General features: G+C 34.5%; 1 protein-coding gene and 1 pseudogene across 1 annotated transcript; both read right to left on the reverse strand.

Annotated features, from left to right (window-relative positions):
- Positions 1-1,915: 1,915 nt before the first annotated feature.
- Positions 1,916-6,347, reverse strand: LOC141657027 (uncharacterized). Its single transcript, XM_074464135.1, has 6 exons — positions 5,754-6,347; positions 4,533-4,895; positions 3,961-4,178; positions 3,601-3,789; positions 2,944-3,154; positions 1,916-2,861 (listed from the first exon to the last, which is right to left on the reverse strand). The coding sequence occupies exons 1-6, from the start codon at positions 6,259-6,261 to the stop codon at positions 2,161-2,163; spliced, it is 2,190 nt and encodes a 729-aa protein (XP_074320236.1). The 5' UTR covers positions 6,262-6,347; the 3' UTR covers positions 1,916-2,160.
- A 12,956-nt stretch (positions 6,348-19,303) lies between these two features.
- Positions 19,304-21,826, reverse strand: LOC141655020 (GTP-binding nuclear protein Ran1A-like; annotated as a pseudogene).
- Positions 21,827-23,284: the final 1,458 nt, after the last annotated feature.

Consider the following 23,284-nt stretch of genomic DNA (forward strand, 5'->3'; position numbering starts at 1 on the left):
TTTAATAATGTCATGGCCATGCAAAAGAATATATACGTGACCACTTAAAATTTAAACTTTGATTTTTGTTCGCTCGTTATTCTTGTAGATCCTATTCCAACCAAGTATCTTCGCAACAACCCATAATTATAGATCTGGCAAAAGTATACCGAATCCGAAAAACCGATCGAAAATACCCGAATCAACACCTGACCGTACACCCGAAAGGTATAACTGAACTTCACCCCGAAACCTGAATCTACCTGAATTGATTCGAAATCGAACCGAATTTATAATATCCGAAATAGACCCAAGATCGAATTAACCTGAACTGTTTCAACCTGAATTGTTTTAATCCGAACCGATATATACCTGAACCGATTTCAACCCGTACATTGATGACAGAAACCCAACATTGAAATCCGAAATGACCCGAATGTACCTAGGCGTTATATCTAGGGTGTCTCTTTGTACATGAGTGTCACCCCTTTGACGTCAATAAATTAATATTATATCATAGTATACAAAAAAACATTATTTATTACCTTTTCTAAAAAAATTATTCGTATTATATTCAATCTTTTGAATAAAGACCTAATCCCTTGACATCCGATCCGATTATGACCTGACTCGAATCTCATCTGGTCTGATAATGACCCGACTCGAACCTTATTTGCACCGATATTAACCCAACTCGAACCTGAACCGACCCGAAATATCTACAACCGATTAAAAGTGAAAACTGAATCCAACCTGAATTAAACTGAACTGAAATCAAAAAAGAAAAAAGATAAATCAAAATAACCCGATCCAAAAGAACCCGAACCAAAACTGACCGATTGACCCGTTTGCCACCTCTACTTAATTATCAAAATCGTAAATTGTCAATTTTAGAATATGTGGGCATGTGGCTCTTCTTCCTTCCCTATTTTTAAGGGGTGTATATGATCCATCATATTGTTGTCTCTAGTTATTGTCTTATCTAATACTCCCTCCGTCCCGGTCAATTGTTGTCCTTTCGTTTTGGCACAAAGACCAAGGAAAGGGGAGAGGGTCAATAACTAAATGACAAGTGGAACAAATTGGATGAGAATGATCAAATTACTCATCAAGTTCATTCTTAAAATAGAAAGGACAACAAATGACTGAGACACCCCAATATGGAAAAGGACAACAAATGACCGGGACAGAGGGAGTAATATTCTATCTCAGTTGTTTGTTTATTTTTGATTAAATTATTATTCACATAAAATATATAGGGTATATAATTAATATAAATGACTGAGATGAAAAGTTTATGAGTATTAAAGTCACTGCTCCATATATGTAGTTGTTTTGTTTTCAATACAAACAAAAATTGTTAAGATAAGTATATCCTTCTTAAACTAAAATTAGTAAAATAAAAATCAACAATACAAATGTAAAATGCCTAAGGCTTAGCAATAAGTCTGTCCTATCAATCCAAACAGGGTGTTATTTGATCCGTTTAAGAAGATTTTTTTTTTCTTTTTTAATTAACATTGCAATGTATTTTAGGTAATGGAAAACCAATACAAGCATGAATATGGGTGGTTGAAAACGATATAAGTACGTGTTTTGCGAATCACTGAGAGCCTGGCGAGGAAGAGGGTACAGGGAGAGAAAGAATCCATATTGAAGATTTGGTGTCAATTAACGTTGATTCACGTTTTTCTTATTTTTATTTTAGTTTTTATAAACCCACTTATTTTGTTTATCAGTATTAGCAGATCAACATCTATACGGATTCAGATGATGATTCATATTAGCCAACCCCAGCAATATCTGCTGGGACTAAAGCTTTGTTGTTATTGTTATTGTTTGTATTTGAAATGAAGAGAAGATTTTTAATTCCAAATGAACACAAGGCCAAACTGAACAATGCGATGTTTTTCAGTTCTAAGAACACAAGTCCAAGTAAATAAAAGTTACTCGTATTAAAGTCCTTTACTTATTCACGACCAACATGGCAACATACTAACATAGTAGGTAGTATGCCTCCCTTATAAAGGCATTAAAATTCAGGGAGGTATTTAAGCCGACTCGACAGACAACGATAAAAAAAGAAAAAAGAAAAAAGAAAAACAACAACAGAATAACAGAAATAAAACACCATACGTCCATACGACGGACTGGAACGCCGTATTGCAAGCCAAGATGCGACTAACAACGCCTATTCGGGATGATAAGATGACCGGTCATCTGCCAGCCTTCGCTACCATCAGGATACGCGTAAGGGCACTTAAGTATATGAGGCTGGTTCAAAACAAGGTTCCATGCTCCACCGGGAAGCTCGGTCGAGTAAACGGTCCAAGTACATGTCGAATTCTCGTACTTACTGTGTGTCATCCGATTAAATGTTTGTATGTCTTTGTTGTTCTGGATGTTATTTGGGTCAATATCGATTGTAAACACGTCTCCATAAGGCCTCACAGAGTGATTAAACAAAGGCAATGAGACGGGGTCACATGACACGGCCGCAAGGTCTGAGGCCACAACAATGCTATTACCAGTTGGGCTGAAAAACGGGTGATTAACATGTCCGACACAGCGGGGTCCACTGTGGGTAACCCGTACTACTACAGACGGGTTATCCAGTGCAACTAAATAGACCGCAAAGTATCCTGGGTCGAGACCATTGTCTGATGCTGGTGCATTAGCAGGCTTGTCGCGGGTTGATGAGAATACGATCCATTTACCATTTGGTGACCAGTCGCAATGTGTGTCGGTCCAAGGCCCATTTGTGAGCCTTGTCAATATGGTTTCCTTTTCGTCTTTTGCTTTGTGAGCTTCTTCTCTTATGTATAGGTTTTTATGAAAGTCCGTTCCTCCGCCCCTTGTGGATCTGTAGACCAGTCTTGTTCCTGTCACAATAAAAAAAGTAAACAAATGATTAAAGCGGAGGGAGTATATATATATATATATATGTTGGTATAAGATGGTTACCGTCTGGATTGCTACAAGGGAATGCATTGTTAAAGCCATTCTTGACAATAGGCACAACTTTAGGTTTGGTAGTAGTGGATGATGCATCAAAAATAGCCATGATATCCACTGGTTTTTCTGCCATAAACGAATGCCCTTTGCAGAAATACAGTATGTCCTTTGTCGGATCTTGGCTCCAAACCGGCGAGAACACGCTGTCAGGTGCATCCCCCTACAGTATTCGATAACTAGTTTAGAACCCGTGCAATAAATGTATGGTATGTATAATTTTTTATTTTTAATGAGATATTTAAATAATAGTGGTATCTCATTAATCGTTTATTTTTCTCATTATTATATTATTTTTTGAGAAAAAAATAAAACTGAAAAGTAATTTAGGAGAATAGGATAATGTGTAGAAATAATGTATTTTTTTTAAAAACTATTTTTTATACCATAAAGCCTAATGATTCTAATTTATAAATTCTCTCAATTTTTTTTTGTTATAAAAGTAATAAAAACGATTTACAATTTTATTTATAGTAGTATGGGTCAAATTATTTTTATTTAATAGCATCAATAAAAGATTTATCAGTTTATTATAGTTTTATAGTATCATTTATATTTTAATTAAAATATTATAGTTAGAATTTAGTGCAAATTATAATTTGAATGTACCCTATAAACAACACGCAAGGGGCCCTTGATATCGGTAACCCAGACAGCGAGGAACTCGTTGTCGACGAAAGCAAGCTTGGTACCGTCTTTGGAGAATGTCGGAAACACACCCGAAACCCTGAACAGTCCTAAACCATTAACCGGAGACCTGATATTCAGAAGCTCTTGACTTTCGACGACTGCTGGATTCTGTCATACGCAACAAATATCGTAATAATTAGTTAATCACTCGTACGTCTTAGCTAGAAAATTATTTCGTATTTCGTACTCCATTTCTTAAATTTTAAATTCGTTTCACGCTTTAATCATATGAGACCGTCTCAGAGACGAAGTACTATGTATACACTATTAATTAATTACCTTTAACTTGATGACACCGCGATGATATCCAATACGTTTGGCACCATTGTTTTGGGGTATGACAAAAGGATTAAAGTGATCAGACTTTGGTTTGTTTCCCTTAGTAATTAGCACCGGCGTCTGACCTGTTGGTTTGGTGGCGTCGTAGATCTCCACGTGTCGATATTGGTCAGGATCTGTCCGTCTCTCTGCGAACGTTGAGCTTTTGCGAATAGTTCCTGTGTGTAACAAATGACTCAAATCAGAATAAATGTCTTGTATAAGACGGTTTTAATTTTATCGAGTTTGTATTGCTTTCTAGTTTGAGTCGGGTTTGATTTGGTCAAGTTCACGTCAGGTTGATTGTATAACTAATATATAAGAATCCGAGCTTATATGTATTCTTTTTGGGTTAATTCAAAGTTCATGTTTTTAATGTGTAAATGGATGAGCTCAATACTTTCTAATAAAGCTCGGATACTTTATCACAAATCTCAAATTCTAAACCATACAACATATATAACTGGTTGTATAATCCATGAATTGTCGTACAGCTCGTATATAATTATATATAGGGCAACGTACGTACGTACCTACTACAACAGTGTTCTCATCGATAGCAGCCGGAGTGATGGCCTTAATTTTATCTGGTGTGACTTGAGAAACACTAAAAAAGGTTCCAGAAGATCCAAGGACGACACGAGACACGGCCCAATAGTCACCGGTAGGGTCGTTAAGCTTGTGGTGGTAGAAAATGACACTGTTGCTTCCCCACGACGGCCAACCACCATTCTTAATGATTATATTCCGCTGCAACGGGTTGTCAATCGGAAATACAATAATGTTAGTCTTTAGATTTTCGATTTCGCCTTGCCATCCATCGATTTTTCCTTGAAATGATGCCACTGCTATCCTTTTCCCATCAGGCGATACTGCAGGGTTTAAATCTGCCATATCTGTTCAAATATTTTGTTGTCATAATTAAAAACAAAATTAATTAGATCGATAGTAGGCGGGTAGCATTATGTCGATACATTCAGATCATTCACACTTAATTTGGTGCAGTTGTCATTTAATAATTGGTTTCTTCCTTTTTTTTGATCTTTGTATCAAAACAAATGATAACAATTCAGAAGGGAGTAATACTTAAACAACATAAGCACTTTCATTACATATATGTATATATAATAAAAAAACTGAGTTAGCGCTATCGGGTGGCCCCAATCTTAGCGCCACCCTCTCACATGCAATAAATGGATACGGAGTAAATAAATATAATAACCTGACAAAAAATATTATACCTTTTTATTTGATTTTTCAGGGTTGAAGCGGTAAAACTTGTCATGCATATAAAAAAAATATGAAAAATAACAAAGGGTAGAATTTAGTGGAGTACTTATAACCTGAGGCTTTGCCTTCTAGATTTCAAGGCTGTCATTTTCGGGTGGCTTACATGGTATACGAGGATTTACCCAGTACGTAACAAAGATAGCAGCTGACGTTCCCTCATCACCAAAAAAAAAAACCTAAAATGTTTCTAGCTATTTGTCATTTAAAAATCATTCAAATGAAATATATTTACAACTAACAAAAAAATATTAATGTACTAGTATATAAATAGGAGGTATAGTTAGGCCAGTAGGTCTTCTGAGAGACCGTCTTACACTAATTGAGAGGACTGTCTCTCAGGAGACCTACAATCTCTCAATAATACTATTAAGAGACCATCTCTCTAAAGTTTGTATAGTCAAAATGTTGTCTTGAAAACCATGTAAATTGTAAAGTCAAATATTGGACGGTATGTAGAAACTTACGTGGAGGAGTAAGGCGTGCGGTTTCCCCAGTTCCTAAATGAGTCCTATAGACGGTGGTCCATGGTTGTCGACGAGCTGGAGCAGGATCCTTAGTGGTGACATACACAAGATATTCACCGGCGATAACACCGCTATCTTCCATGCGTATCCCATTATATGTCCCATAAACTTCAGCAAAGCTGAAGAATAAGGGCTTCTGGCCAGCAAGACAGAGAGCTATGTGAAGTGTTTCTAGCCCGCTGAACCTTTCAGACACCAGAATGAGGCCCGAGAGCCTGCCAGAGTCCACATCGGCTGCAGTTGCAACTCGGGCCAATAATGGACGAGTGAGCATGAGCTTTAAGGCCGCAGGTGGGATCACCTGACCGTTGTAGTTGTAAGACCTACCATCGGTCAGGTGCACCTCTTGGTCAGCTGAAGAGGGCATTGAGGAGAGAGAGAATAAGTCGAGAGGTAGTGGTGGACGGTAGGTTGAGAAGAACCCTACGCTTCCTTTTTCATGAGGCATTTTTAGAGGATGTTGATAAATTTGGAGAAGGGAAGAAATGGAATGCTTGAGGTTTTGAGAGGTGAGAACTGATGAGAAAGAATCACGTAGCATGCAGTATTTATAGGGAGCTAGGGCTTAGGAGGGTAGAATTGTAATCTCGTAGGTTGTATGGTAGATGGGTAACTGATCGACTAAGGTCATGCTCTTTCTGTCTTAATTTCAGCTCATTTCAGTTCATTTTAACTTTATTTAGTTCAGCTCAGCTTCATTTAGTTCAATTCAGTTTATCTCTTCACGATTCAACTCTTTCTTCAGCTCTTTCACTTCAGCTTTATTCATTTCTGTTCAGCTTCTTTCAGCTAAAAATAACAGAGCCTACTGACCTAGGCCTATAAAACATAATCTAGCTGTTTTAATTAATTATTTACTTTTTTTTATTTATTACTAAAATATTTTTATCAAATGTACTGTAAATAAATACTCCCTCTAATTTTCTACAGAATTTTTCTTTCCCATTTCCTTTTTGGAAGGCAAAGTTGTCGATTTTTGAGCGTAAATTTGTTGGAAAAAAAATTATAAAACTAAAATATTTACATACATTTCTTATGAAAGCAGCTTTTATTTAAAAAAAAAAAAACTTTCGAGAAAAAAGTTACTTATAGATGTCGAAAAATAATTAAATGGGACAAAGTTACTTATAGATGTCGAAAAATAGGGACAAAGTTTTGTCAAATAATTAAATGGGAAGGGAAAAAAATGGGAGAGAGTAATTGACGAATCACATTCTTTTGTTGTCCTAATTAACCTTTTTAAAATAAAAGTTATGGAATTTTGAACGCAAATATATCACGAGTAAACAAGATAAAGGTCAGGATATGATAATCAAATTCCCTATATATTCCAATTGCACATCACAACATACATGATGATAAAAGATTCTGGATTATATTATTAAATTCAATAAGGGGGTAACAATGCTTTTCAACTTTCACCTCGATATATTTTGATTTAAGAAAATAATCGTACTGTAAACTAATTAATAAGAAAAATGAGTACCGTTATGAAGTATATATTTTTAATAAAAGTATTTTTTTAAACTCGAAGATAATGATTTTTTTTATAAATTTTATAAATTTTTTTAATAAATCTTTTTTTATCACGAAACTAACTATAATTAGAGTTTATAGTTTTGCTTTATAAATCATTCTCTTATAATAACACCAAATGAAAGGTTTTGCAATTTGTAGCTTATGGGTTCATATTTTATTTTATTTTTTTTAATTAAAAAATTATAGTTTAGAGTTTGAAAAAAAAAAAATTATAGTTTCATGAAAATATTTTATGTTTATGAAAATATCATATTTTAATAAAAGTATAAATGTTTAATGAAAGAAAATATAAATTCATTTGTTTCTTTAATTAGGGAAGTGTATTTTGGAGGGAAAACATTTGAGTTTTCTTATTCTCTTGGTAATTTTTTTCATAATCCGAGGGAAGCTCATTCCAGCACCGGCTCCTACCTTCCTCAATTGTGACCTCAAGAGGTTTATCATCCCTAGTAACTCGAACGGACGGAAAGGGAGTAACGCTGGTCACTCTGGCCGCTCTTTATTCTTTAACCTCTATTCTCCGATCCAGCCGTTGGTTGAGCAAGTGGCTTGTGGCCTACAAAAGGATTTTTTTAGTGAACGTGTTATAAAAGGGCCTTCCCTTTATACTTGTTAAGTGGAAGAAAGCATTTTTTTGCTTTAAAAAGGAAAAAAAGGCATGCCAGGGGACCAAGCGGGGCATAGCTAGACCTGGTAAAACGGGTCATCGGGTCGGATTTGGGTCGGGTTAATTCTGGTCGAGTCAGTTCGGGTCTCTCATATTATCGGGTTATTTTGGATCGGATCGGGGTGTTTCGGATTTCAGGTGTTTTACGGGTATGTTGGTCGGGTCATTTTCGGGTTAAGTGGGTCGGGTTATTTCGGATTCTGGTCATTTTCAGGTAACCGATTAAGATAAAAAAAAAGGTATGTTTAGTATTATTACCTATTTTTACTTCAGTTTTGATAATTAATTCTTTATTTTTAACATTAACAATATTAACTGTGCTTTCAAATTGGTCATTTTAAGTCTTTTTTATTCAATTAGAGTTGCGTTTTATCGGGGCTGTTTTCGGGTCGAGTGGTTTCAGATCAGGTTAATTCGGGCCGGGTCAACAAAGTTTGGGTCATGTTTGGGCCGGGCCGGGTCAATTCGGGTTTCAGGTCAATTTTGGGTATCGGTCAGCTTTTTGAGTCGGGTTGGTTTTGCTAGGTCTAGGCATAGCTAGCCGTGCAGAGGAAGGCCCCAACTAGCGAGAAAAAATCCCCGATTGATAGAACGCACCGGTACTGACACTTCCAAAAAAAGCAGCTTGTATAGATAAAACGAATTCAAATATTAATGTGTAAGTTTTGTTTACGACGGAGAATCCATTTTATAGATAAAACGAATTCAAATATTTCACATGGTCTTAATAAGAACAATTTTTTTGTATTTTCTAGACAACTTGTTATGTGATTTGGTATGTACTAGGCCCGTCTTATATGACCTCTTCAGTCCTCGACTCCTCTCCAATGTGTATGCTTTGAGGGAGAACAATATGTAATTATGAAGATAATTAACGTGTATATAAAAAATGCAGTAATTAAGAAGTAATCACAAATCTATGATTTTTATTTAACAAAGACAAATCCATGATATAAAAACAACGTTTTTATTATTCACGTAATGTGTGGTGTGCACGAGATAAGATCAAATCTTAAATGTCATTTAGTCTCTGTTTGGTAAAACTGACTGAAAAGGTACCTGAAACCTGAAAAGGTAACTGAAATTAAAAAGGTATCTGAAAAGCTAGCTGAAAATTGGAAACTGATAAGGTAGCTGATTAATTGTAAAGTGTTTGGTAAAACTAACTGAAAAAGTAACTGATTTTTTGTAAAATGACATAAACGGACATTAATAATTATAATAAATTAATTTAAATAAAGGGTAAATATGTAAAGTAGAACATTTCAGCTACCTGAAACTTTAAAAAGCTACCTGAAGTAGCTTTTCATTTCAGGTACCTGAAAAGTCATATCAGGTACCTGAAATGACTTTACCAAACAGCACTAGGTAAAACAATTACCTGAAATATTAGTTAAATCAGGTTGTTTAGTCAAATCAGGTACCTGAAATGTCTTGCCAAACATAGTCTTAGCTACTTCTAGTTTGGAAAAATAATTATTCTCATTTAGTATTCTATAGTTTCTTTCTTCATAGTGTGAATATAACTTTTGTTTTTCAAAAATAATATTCTAGATACAAATATGCTTTAATTATCTTTCTTTATAAAAGCAAGAATCACAATATGGTTATATGACATTCTCCATTAAAAAAAGAAATAATAATAAAAAAACGTAAAAGCTAAAATCATCGTCTCAAATAACCGTTCAAATTTTTTTCCGATTCAAATGAGCGCACTTATGTCGCAGATGAGAATCAAACCCCCAACTTCATAGTTGGAGTAAGAGGGCTCTTACCAATTAAGCTAACTCTTATTCTATCAAATAATCGTTCTTAAGAATGGAGTTTCACCCTCTAAGTTGTTGACCAACCTTTTAAAACCCATAATCACGTACCAGCCCCTATATACTAATAGAATAGGCAAAACTTCAAATTTCTCGCCTAAAATATATCCCCTGTTTTGATAGAATTTCATATCTACTTTCCTATTTTGATACAACAATCCCCTATTTAAGATTTACCGCTAAGTTTTTTTTGATAAATTTTTTGTTAATATAAACTAGATATTTGGTTATCTAGTAGAAAAAATTGAACAACCATCGCAAAACTTCTAAATTATCTCTTATGTATTGTTTAGAAATGCAGAATTGATTTCATTTTCTTGATTTCAATTGTACAAATCAAACGTTTGAATTCAATTTCAAATCAAATTTCAAAAATTCGTTTGGAAAACCCATGGAGTTGGAATTGGACTTGGGTGGGACAGATATGGGTCGAGATCATCGAATTTTTTTATTTGAAAAAAATAACTATTTTCATGGAAAATATTTCTATCATGTGCCCATCAGGCACATGTTAAGGAACCAATTAAGGAAACAATTACAATAATATATCACGAGATTTTGAATTATGAACTCATAATTACCACAGTTAGAGAATTATTGTTGTAATTGTTTCCTTTATTGATTCCTTATCATGTGCCCATTAGGCACATGATAGAAAAACCATAAAAATATTGCGATGAAATTTGCATCACAAAAAAGAAAATAAATAGTGATGTACTCGTACAGACCCCGCGCAATGCATGCGCGGTATATAGAGTTTTTTTAGTATATTATTTATTCTTTTTAAATTTGTAGCTCATTAATATAATATTTCACTCTATTGTATTTTGATAAAAAAATTGAAAAGGAAAAATCATCAAAGAGAAATAAGTTAAGTTGTAATTTTTTTAATGAATTTGTTTTTTTTTTCATTGTCATGAAGCTAATAGTAAGTATGTGTCAAGTTATTCTCTACAGTTACTGAAAAATTTAGAAATTTATAATTTATAGTTTAATACCAATTTTATTTTATTTTAATGAAAAATCATAATTATGAATTTATTTAAAAGATTAGAGTTTAATTATAATAATATATCGGAATTATTTTTTCACATACGAACTTTACATTTTTTCACATAAATTTTTACATTAGCTTTCTATCTAATGCCCTTCTCACCAAATACCTAGACAAATCAATCTATATCTATATATAAAAGAGAGTTTTTTCGAACGATCTGAGAGCGTCCACATCATCAAAAATCAATTTAGGAAAGTATAATTTTTGATGTAAAAAATAAAGTGGAAAATCTTTTAATTATTATAATATGTATATTTCCTAAATTATATTCAAGTGATATTTCCAATTTTTATATCAAACATTTACATTTCATTTGGCAAAAAAATATCGATAAAAAAATTATGAAAATAATATAATTAGCTTTGTGTTAAAAAATGCTATCATTAGAGTATAAATTTCATATTATTTGTACAATTAAAGATGATGTATTTCTTAATACGTAAAATTGTGTACTTTTTAGTATGTTTTGTCCCACATTGGAAAATAAGTAGGTGTGGTGAATATACTACATATAAATAGTAGAATTGTCCCACATCGAAAGATTAGTATAAGGTGATGTGATCCTATGATTATAAATAGGATGCATATTTGGAACTTATGTATCGACCCAAAACTTTTTGAGTCTCATAAATATTGTTTTAAAGAGACTAAAGGTTTTACTAATGGTAGTCTCCTGACACAAATACAAAACTAAAGATTTTACTAATGGTTGTCTTCTGAATGCAGTAATAGAGCATTAATGAGTCGTTATATCTACGATGTAGAGATCCATATCTAATGATCGAGACTAAGTGGTTTTACCTTCAAAGAAAAATAATATGTATACAATAGTGGTTTTTTAAGAGATCCATATCTAATGATCGAGACTAAGTGGTTTTACCTTCAAAGAAAAATAATATGTATACAATAGTGGTTTTTTAAGAAGAGACATGTATTTCTTGGTATGTTATATCTTTCACATTGAAAAATAATGTAGGCATTATGAACATACTACGTCTAAATAATTAAATTATGTATCTCGCATTGAAATAGTAGTATACGGTAGGGTGATTCTATAAATATAAATAGGAGACATCCTTGAAACTTAGGTATTAATCCAAAATTTTTTGATATAAAAGATATAGACTTTTTAGTATGTTATATGTCCCACATTGAAAAATAATGTAGGTGTTGTGAATATATTATGTATAAATAATAGAAATGTCCCATATATATACATTTTCTATATTATATTAAAGTGATGTTTATAATTTTGATATAAAAACTTCATATTTCATTTGAAAAAAAAAGTATCGTATGAAAATTATATAATTAGATTGTGACAAAAAAATGTTATCATTAGAGTGTATATTGTATTGTATCATTATTAAATCGGGTTGATGTCAAAGTAGGTGCAAAAAAAATGGTGTACTTAGTATGTTATTTGTCCTACATTGAAAAGTAACGTAAGTGTGGTGAATATACTATGTATAAATATTAGAATTGTCCCACATCGGAAGATTACCATAAGGCATTGTGATCTTATGATTATAAATAGAAGTCATAACCCAAAATCTTTTGATTCCCTTAAGTATTGTCAGAGATAACTCTTAAAAGAGTTTGTATTATTGTCTCTACAATAATGATTTCTAACCTAAGTTAATGTTTGGAAAATCTTTTAGTTATTATAATTTATACTACGTATTTCTTATTTTATATTCAAGTGATGTTTCTAATTTTTATATAAAAGCTTTTAAATTTCATTTGACAAAATAATGTTGGTAAAAAAATTATGAAAATAATGTTATTAGATTCATGGTAAGAAATGCTATCATTAGAGTATATATAGATTTTATATAATTTGCACATATTAATGATGGTGTATTTCATAGTATGTTATATCTCCCACATTGAAAAATAATATAGGTGTGATAAATATACTACATATAAAAAATAGAATTTTTCCACATCGAAATATAGCATAAGGTGGGTGATTCTATGAGCATCCTTGGAACTTAGGCATCAACCCAAAATCTTTTGAGTCGCTTAAGTATTGTCTTGGAGAGCTCTTAAAAGTTTATATCATTATATTTTTTACCTATAGATTTTATATGTCCCATATTGAAAAATAATGTAGGTGTGGTAAATATACTATGTTTAAATAATATAATTAGAATTGTGTTAAAAAATATTATATCATTAGAGTATAGGTTCTTATCATTTGCACATATTTTAATTATGATAAAAAAATAGAAAACAAACGTCCATGGTAGCATGTGTAATCCATCAAAGTTCAAGGTTACCATGAAAAATTTCCAATATAATAATGATATAATTAATTAAATTTGCATTTAAAAGAGAGATATGTGTACCAATAAAACAATAAAGGGGGTATTATTTTTTAATTGTTATTTTATTGCCACGCCATCAAACTTAACGTCTATTTAACAGCCTTTACATTAGGGAGTACCCTGGGCAAAAAAAATGGAACCTCAAGGGTACCATAGGCAGATTTTTAAAAGTAGGGGTAACATGGAAAATCTAACAAAATTAAGGGGTACCACGGGAAATTTCTGTATCTCAATTATGTTAAATTGTTTTTGAAGAAAAACAACGTACAAATATTAATGGAGAGTACTTGATCATATTATTAAATTTAAATATAACTATTAGATATAATGAGAAGCAATTGTCTGTATTCGGTATTCGAGCTCTGGTTGGATGTCGAACTAAGTGCAAAAAAGATGGTGTAATTCTGAGTATGTTATTTGTCCCACATTGAAAAATAATGCAGGTTTGATAAATATATATTACGTATAAATATTAGAATTGTCCCACATCAGAAAAAAAAAATCCAATTTTTGTGAATATATTACTTATAAATAGTAGAATTGTCCCACATCGAAAAATTAGTATAAGGTGGGGTGATTATATGATTATAAATAAGAGTTAACCCACGTATATATTAATCTTTTATTTTTTTTGAAAAAGATATTTTAATAATATTTAAACAAATCATTAGACATATAATGTAAACATTAAATGCTTATAACGTTTTTTTTTTTTGCATTATAAATAAGCTAATTACCCCGTTGCAACGCACGGACATTCAAACTAGTATATATCTATTTATATTATTAAAGGAAGCTTTTTTCGAGCGTTATTAGAGTCTCCAACCTTCACAAAACACCTCAATATATCTACGTACTATATGCAAACTCTTAAAGAATAGATTGGAAAAAAATAAACTAATACAACTACAACTCCGTACATTTGCAAACTCTTAAAGAATAGATTGGAAAAAAAAAATAAACTAATACTCCCTCTGTCCCGGTCATTTGTTGTCCTTTTCCATTTTGGGGTGTCTCAGTCATTTGTTGTCCTTTCTATTTTAAGAATGAACTTGATGAGTAATTTGATCATTCCCATTCAATTTGTTACACTTGTCATTTAGTTATTGGTCTTTTTTCCATTTCTTGGTCTTTGTGCCAAAACGAAAGGACAACAATTGACCGGGACGGAGGGATTACAATACAACTAGATAAAGTTTATCATAAACCATCAAACTCTATCTTTTGTTAGAATCCTTAATCAGACGCACTAACAAATTTCGTTAGTATATAAACAAGTCTTGGCCGGCTTATTTTTCCAACTTTTCACATTGTTTCTTAACATAAGTATGTTTCAGGCTCTCTTTTATCATTCTTCTTATTGTTGTTGGTGATATTTATTGTAATAGACGAAAGCGCGTCTACATTCCCAATTTCCCATGTAAATTTTTTTTGGCAGCGCATTCCCATGTTAATGTAATGGTGAAAACCGTGAATATAGGGTTGTTTATCTTGGTGAACATTGTAATTGTTATTATTCTTCGATTTTAGTTACTATCTTTTATGTAATGGTTTTGTTTGTACGTTGAATCGAATGATTTTATGTTTAGATTACCAATGACGCTTATGGATATTTACATGTGGTATGTTTTAAGCATGCGACGAGTGTATATTTTTATAGAGTATTTTAATATTATTCCGATCCAACAATTTGAATGATGTACTTAATAAATGAGATTATTAGGCACAACTATTGATTGAGAAAATAAATATTACTCTGTATAAGAGATGAAAAATCCAATGTCTTCCGTCCAACAGCAAACACATAATAGCTAGATATAGACACCTATCTTTATTTTTACACTACTTGATTCGGAAGAGACGATGATGTTATTATAAGAATAGATAAAGAGTCAATTGTATTGCCTGATGGTTCACGATTACAAGGAAGCTATATATACAAAAGTATACCTAGGTTAGCTAAGATTCTATCCTAGATTATGGGATAACTAACACTACAAAATAGCAACAGAAGGTACAACAATATTGACTGAGTATGAGCATATTAACAAGGGAATATTGGCATATTCTAATACCCTCCCTTAGTCGAAGCGGGAGGTGGACGGATGCTAAGACTAGATCGGAAGTCATCAAAGAGGAACTTGGGCAGGCCTTTGGTGAAAATATCCGCGAATTGATAGCGGGACGGAACATGAAGTACTTTAACCTGACCAAGAGCAACCTTTTCCCGGACAAAGTGAATGTCAATTTCAATGTGCTTCGTGCGTTGATGGTTAACCGGGTTCCCTGACAAATAAATGGCCGATACGTTGTCACAATAAACAATAGTTGATTTTAGAATCGGACAGTGTAGCTCCAGCAACAAGTTTCGAATCCAGCATGATTCGGCGACCACATTAGCTACACCACGGTATTCGGCTTCAGCGCTGGAACGCGAGACGGTCGCTTGTCGTTTGGACGACCATGAGATTAAATTATTACCCAAATACACGCAATACCCCGACGTTGAACGTCGGGAATCCGGGCAGCCACTCCAATCAGCGTCAGTATAAGCAATAAGAGACGAAGTGGATGAAGCGGATAAGTGTAACCCATAATGAGACGTACCTCGGAGGTAGCGAATAATTCGTTTTAGTGCACCAAGATGAGCTTCGCGTGGGTCGTGCATATGCAAGCACACTTGTTGCACAGCGTAAGAAATATCGGGTCGGGTAAACGTTAAGTACTGTAGAGCACCCGCGAGACTTCGAAACAGAGTCGGGTCGGGGACCGGTGGGCCAGCGGCAGCACTTAGCTTGGACTTTGTGTCCACTGGCGTTTGAGCAGACTTGCAGTTGGACATTTTGGCCCTTTTAATAATATCATCAGCATACTTGGATTGATGTAGGAACAAACCCTGAGCATGGCGTATTGCTGTAATGCCGAGAAAGAAATTCAGGGGGCCAAGGTCCGTCATCGCGAATTCGGTGCGAAACAGGGCCATTATCTTGTCCCGGAGAGCAATAGAAGACGTAGTTAATATAATGTCGTCAACATAGAGAAGTAAGTAGGCCATATTCGTACCATCGGAATAAATAAACAAAGAATTATCAGTTTTGCTATGGACAAACCCAATAGAAAAGGCATAATTGGCAAACCGTTGGTACCATGCGCGTGGCGCTTGTTTGAGGCCGTAAAGGGACTTCTTGAGAAGACAGACATCATCGGGTCGATTTCGATCCTTAAACCCAGGAGGTTGGTGCATATAGACCGTTTCAGTGAGGTGGCCATGTAAGAAAGCGTTCTTGACATCAAGTTGATGAATGGGCCATCTTTTGGACACGGCAAGACTGAGTACGGTGCGAATAGTCGCGGGCTTGACCACGGGACTAAAAGTTTCGTCACAATCGACTCCTACCTGTTGAGACCTGCCATTGACAACAAGCCGAGCTTTGTATCGCTCCAAATCACCATTAGCTTTAAATTTATGTTTGAACAACCAATGACACCTCGTTATATTGACATTAGGAGGTCGAGGCACAAGAATCCAGGTCTTATTCTTAATGAGCGCGTCAAATTCATCGTGCATAGCGTGATTCCAATTAGGGTCATTGAGAGCAGTGATAGGACTCTTGGGGACGGGTGATAGGGCGGTTGTGGAACAGAGATTAAAATGGTTTTTGGGCTTGAAAATTCCGTGTTGGGCTCGGGTTGTCATTTGGGGTGAGAGGAGAGGAGGAGATGGTGTCGAGGTGGGTTCAGTTGCAGGGGTAGTGGCAGCCGAGGGTGGGCTAGTAGCAGCCAGGGGGGACACGACGGGGCTAGCGGGTGTAGCTGGGCCAGCAGTGGTAGGTGTCGTGGGTGGGCTATCATTGGCAGTAGGGTCAGGTGTGGTCACGGGCTGGTTATTGGCAACATGGTTAAGGATGTAAGGGGATGGGTCATTATTAAGAAATTGATAAGAGGAGTCGGGCAGGCTATTTTTGGTAGCAAAGGGAAATATCGACTCATCAAATGTGACATGTCTAGCAATAATGACCTTATTAGTAGCCAAATCTAAACACTTGTAACCACGGTGATTTGCCGGATAGCCGAGAAACACGCACGGGGTAGCTCGCGGGTCAAGCTTGTGGATGGATGTGGGTGGTTTGTGGGGGTAGCAAAGGCATCCAAAGGTCCGGAGGTGGGTATAAGTGGGGACACGACCATACAAACTCGAAGTAGGGGAGTTGGAATGGTTTGCTTTGCTAGGTATTATATTGTGGATGTAAGTGGCCATGGCTAGGGCATGGTGCCACATTGAAGGTGGCATATGGGCGTGAATAAGGAGGGTACGCATAGTGTTATTAATCGTACGGATTTTGCGTTCCGCCTTTCCATTTTGAGGGGAAGTGTGTGGGCATGAGAATCGAAACAACAATCCTTTAGACTCAAAAAATTTATGGAGAGGGGAGTTGTGATATTCACGACCATTATCGCATTGAAGGGTTTTAATAGCAATGTTGAATTGGGTCTTAACCATGTTATAGAAGGTGGTGAAAATTTGACATACATGCGATTTATTTGTGATAGGAAAAGTCCACAAAAAATTGGTGTAGTCATCGAGGAATAAAATGTAATAACGATGGTTAAGTGTACTCAAAACTGGTGATGTCCAAAGGTCCGTATGCAAGATATCAAAAGGAGCAATAGTTTGAGATAAAGACGGAGTAAAAGGTAATTTAATATGCTTTCCTAACTGACAAGAGTTGCAAACAGACAACTTATTCAAAGGACGGCAAGGTAAATGTTTTTGAGTACATAGGGAATTAAAAATGTCGGAGCCCGGATGACCTAGGCGTCCGTGCCAAGTAGTAGACGGAATTGTGATGAAGGCTCGTGGGTAGGTGGCGGCTGTGGCTGGGGTCGAGGCATGTAATGGGTAGAGGTCCCCCGTGCTATTGCTTCTCATAATCGGCATCCCCGTCTTGAGATCCTTCACAGTGAAACCAATAACCAGCCCGTGACCACATCTAATAGTTATCAGTTATCACCACGAGTACAATATAAAATTAAAGCTAGATTTTATCACCATGAGTACGTACATGACCATGTACCAGGTATTTGTTCCTCTTTGGGTTGAACATTCATGTACATTACGAAGTATATCTATTGTCACTATTGCACTATATTAACTCTATAGTACAATTGTAGTAATTGCTATTCCTTATTTTATTTCAAACAGATTACAAATCCGGTAGTTAAGTAGTCAACCATGCAGTATTTAACTTCAAATTAAATGTAAAAGATGTTAATGGTTTATGTGCCCACGTATGTTAATATGTGATTTATATTGGTCTGTGAACAAATCGATTATGGTTAAAAGGATTGTTGACAAAATAATTCTTAGATTGTACATGAAAAATGGAGAGCACCTATTTTGCTCTCTATTTACACTCTCTCTCATTTGAGAGCAAAAAATCATTTTTTATCATACAATAATAAATCTGACTTGTATGCTCTTAATCTTAAACCAATTGGCAATAAAAGAAGCAACTCTTAGCTTATAAAGTGGTAAACTCTCTTCTCTTTTATCAATGTGAGACAACACTTACATGTAAGACATATTAAGTTTTTTTACATCAAGTGTGTAAAATTAGTAGTCTCTTTGAAATTGGGTTCGCATTAAGCCTCTTAGATGAGAGTTGCTATGTGTAGTGGTTATTTTATAACTTGACATTCAATGATGCTTCAAGAGACAAAATATTACAAGTGACCCGTGCATCGCACGGACATTAAATCTAGTATATATATAAAAGAGGCTTTTTTCAGGCAATTCTAGAGTCTCCAACTTTTGTAAAACACCTATATAGTTTAAATATTAATATGTACGAAAAGATATAAATTTAGCCAAACAGATAATGCAAAAGATATAATAATTATATTATATTAATCACAACTGACAAAAGATCTATTTTCCATTTGAATTTGTTAAGAACTAAAACACTAATTACAAAGTAGGTATATATATATACACCATGCATCAGCTTAGGGTTACCACTTTTACACTTGATGATTTTTTTTTTTTTTATGATTACGTTCTTTATCAGATGAACTGCTTACGAGTAGTAAGTAGTAATAACTGGTGTTCTTCTATGGGCACCCCCCTCAAAACAAGACATGAAATCCTGCTAGCTTATTAATCCTCGAATACGTCATCCTCGTCTGGCAAGGGCATCATAGCTGCTTCATTGGCTTCTCTCTCAAGCCTGAAACAAACAATTAAATTAATACCTCAATTGGAAGTACAGTTGGCGAAAGTGCGGAACATATGAAAAAGATGCGGGGAACATATGAAAAAGACTTACTGTTGTTGAGTTGCTGGGTCAATAATAACCTCTGGTGGAGCAAGAGCATAGTCTGACTTAAATTTAAGTGTAGGGTCTCTGCAAGAACCAGGAGCAATTATTAAATCAAAAGTTCAATATATTATAAATTAACAAAGAAATAGTACAAGAGAATTAGCCATTAAAATTACCCAACAAGCTTCCGGGCGAGGTACAAGAAAGGTTTCTCATAGTTGTAGTTGCTCTTTGCAGAGATCTCATAGTACTGCAGATTCTTCTTCCTGTGGAATGTAACCTGTTTTGCTTTCACTTGCCTGTTCTTCACATCAACCTTGTTTCCGCATAGAACAATCGGGAAATTTTCGCAGACACTGTTGGACACGAGTTCGAGAAAACAAACAACTTCAGGATTAGTGTTCACAAATTTAAGGTAGGGAAATAATTGAAGTCCCAAGAATGAGAATCTGACCGACAAATATCATGGTACCAGGTTGGAACATTCTTGTATGTCAGGCGCGCTGTGACATCAAACATGATAATAGCACACTGGCCAAGGATACTGCAGGCAATTACCACAATCAACAGTGTCAATATAAGAAACAGGTAATGCAGAAATTCCATGTCAAAATTATGTGACGATCTAAATACGACCACCCCAAATACCTAATCTATGAATAGTTTAGCAGTTTCGGAACAGGAAACATGTATGTTAAAGCAATGAAGTATAAGTAGCACTTACTAATAACCATCTCTAAGACCACCAAATTTCTCCTGACCAGCAGTATCCCAACAATAAAACCTCAATTTCCCACGGTCTGTTGTGAAATCCAGTGGATGAACCTCGACACCAATTGTTGCTGGAGAAACAGAAATAAAGAACACTGTTAATGACGGAATCATCTTGCAATGACGTGAAAATATAAATATGAAATGTCAAACAAACTTACGTTCATATTTCTTCTCAAACTCCCCAGTGAGATGTCTCTTCACAAAGGTTGTTTTCCCTGGCACCAGCATTCAAGTTTAATACAGCATTAGTCACGAATATTACAATAAATTGCGCTTTGTTCCATTCAATTGAGTAAAACCGTTTTGCACAAGACTAATTGATTAAAATTAACCAGAGTTTCCAGAGACGTAGTTGCCAGTAAACGAACACATAAACAAATTATTGGAAACATCAAGTATGTGAAAACGAATACACCTGCATTATATTAATTAATCATATTATTATACTAACATTACAAAAGATACTATCATGAAATCAAAGAGAAGGAGTGAAATAGAGTACCGGTGCCGCCATCGCCGACAATAACGAGCTTAAAGCTAGGGTAACCACAGTCTGTTGATTCGGCAACGCCTGTAAAATAATTAGTGTTAGAAACCTTAAATTATGATAATTAAGCAAGTAATCAAGATAAATTTGCGAAGATTAAGAATAAAGCAAGAGATAATTGTAGTGTACCATTGATTGAATTTTTAGGGAGTACAAGTATTGATGAATTTAACGAAAGAGAAGATTGGTTGCGTATTTATAAGGATGAAAATTTGATTTGATTTGACGCAATTGTGTGCTTCAATTTGACGCACCAAGTTGGTTGCATGCAGTTTAGCAGTTAACAGTTCTGTTAATCATTCTGTTCTTTAAAAAAACCCCCGTTCTGCAAACGCTTCGTTAAATCTATTTCAATTTCTTGCGGATTTACACGGGAAATCGATTATATAATCCAACCCAATTCGGCCCGACCCGACCCGACCTCATCGGAAATGACAAATTTGAAATGAATTGGCATTCTGGTGACTACAGTAGTCATTGTTATCGGGTTTTGTGAGCAGAAAGTCGGCACGTTCAGATATTTTCGCATCAACCTTGTTTCCACAGAGAACAATCGGGATATTTTCGCACACACTGTTAAACACAAGTTCGAGAAAACAAGCACCTTCAGATATAGTTTTAACAAAGTTAAGGTAGAGAAAGAATAGGAGTCCAAAGAATGAGAAACTGACCGGCAAATATCACGGTGCCAGGTTGGAACATTCTTGTATGTCAGCCGTGCTGTGACGTCAAACATGATAATAGCACATTGCCAATGGATACTGCAGTCAATATAAGAAACAAGTTCATACAGCAATTCTATTTCAAGATTACTAAGGTACTCCTTAATTAAGGAAAAGCCGAAGGTCATGATGTTTCTGTTGTGTTTATTTCTTCTTCTACATATGTTATTGTAGGAGTATGTTGTAGTCATTTTAATCATAAAGAGTCCATCAATACCTAAGGTGTGCTCCCATAGTCCCAATGGTTTTAGAAAGCATCTCTTAAGAGAGGCCGCATTTTTACACAAATTATAGTATAAGAGGGTTTTACTCTGCGAGACGGTCCGCTTTTACAAAAAAAATTGTAAATTTATTACTAATAAATAGGTTATGTTTTTTTTCTCTTTTATTATCTGGCATAGAAAAGTAGAAATTAAAAATTGATTTGATAGTAAAAAAACAAAAAAAAAAATTCTAAGTGTCGGACCAACATAGTCCAAGTTATACACAATAAACGGTTGTTCTAGGTGATATGGCCATTATTTGTGACAAGGCCACTACTTCATGCAAAAAAATATAATATAAAATTAATAAATATTGAAAATCGTTAATTGTGGACTCTTATCTTTTAACTCATAAATTCCTAATCTTAGAGAAATAGATAGATTCTCCATGTATAGTTTTCGCTCTTGCATCCAATCAGTATTAAGTTAATTTATATTAACTTGAATTTTTCTTTGCAACAGATCTTATTCCCTGATCAATGTACTAAGACCAATACCGCGTGACAATGAAGACTCCGGCAGTAACGACGGGAAAATCAAGGTTCGTGTGACAAGACTATGCAAAATACATAATCCAACTAAGAAAGTCATCATTACACAAGGAGATGGTATAGGGATAGCGATCGGCCAGAGGATATATCTGCCTCCATCATTCACGGGGAGTCCCAGATACATGCAACAGATGCAACAGAACTGAAGTGTTTTCAAATCTGCCTATTATTCAATAATTTCATTTATACAGCTATTAGTATACAAAAAGAGGTTAGTTAGTATTTGGCCGTTATGAATCAATGTATAATTTAATAAGATACCGTATTCCAATATTTCGCAATAATTTATTCAGTTTTACAAAATATATTTGAAGACTATGTGTAAGTAAACAAGCATGAGTCTTAGTTTTACGATATATGAGATAATCATGCAAATCCCATGTGTTATTGTTTGACATAGTTATTTAGTTTAAAATTTAATTTCGAAAATTTGGGAAAATGGTACAAAGTACCTTATTTGAGTAATTGAAACACAACTGTTACGTATCATTTAAAATGATATTGAAAGGTCCAGAAAAATTAGAGGGAAGACAAATTTGAAACCCGTGCAACGCACGGGCACAAAATCTAGTTAATTATATTAACCTTTCTTCTAAAACTTAGGCTCTGTTTGACAAAACTACCTGAAAAGTTAGGTGAAAACTGAAAAGGTAGTTGAAACCTGAAAAGGTAGCTGAAAACTGAAAAGCTAACTGAAACCTGAAAAAATAACTGATAAGGTAGCTGAAAATTAGGAGCTGATAAGGTAACTGATTATTATATAAAAATGTGTTTGGCAAACTAGCTGAAAAGGTAGCTGATTTTGGTGAAATGACGTAAAAGGATATGAAAATTATTTAATATTATAGAATAAAGGGATACAAAATGGAAAATAAGTC

The sequence above is a fragment of the Silene latifolia genome, chromosome 5 (assembly GCF_048544455.1).
Source record: "Silene latifolia isolate original U9 population chromosome 5, ASM4854445v1, whole genome shotgun sequence".
NCBI classification, from domain to species: domain Eukaryota; kingdom Viridiplantae; phylum Streptophyta; class Magnoliopsida; order Caryophyllales; family Caryophyllaceae; genus Silene; species Silene latifolia.

Bases quoted from the DNA above. Each gene is read 5' to 3' on its own strand.
- LOC141657027 (XM_074464135.1), bottom strand. From the start codon at position 6,261: ATGCCTCATGAAAAAGGAAGCGTAGGGTTCTTCTCAACCTACCGTCCA. The intron at 3,155-3,600 runs GTACATTCAAAT...CGAATACTGTAG, and splicing joins CCTTGCGTGTTGTTTATAGG to GGGGATGCACCTGACAGCGT. The intron at 2,862-2,943 runs GTAACCATCTTA...TTATTGTGACAG, and splicing joins CCCTTGTAGCAATCCAGACG to GAACAAGACTGGTCTACAGA.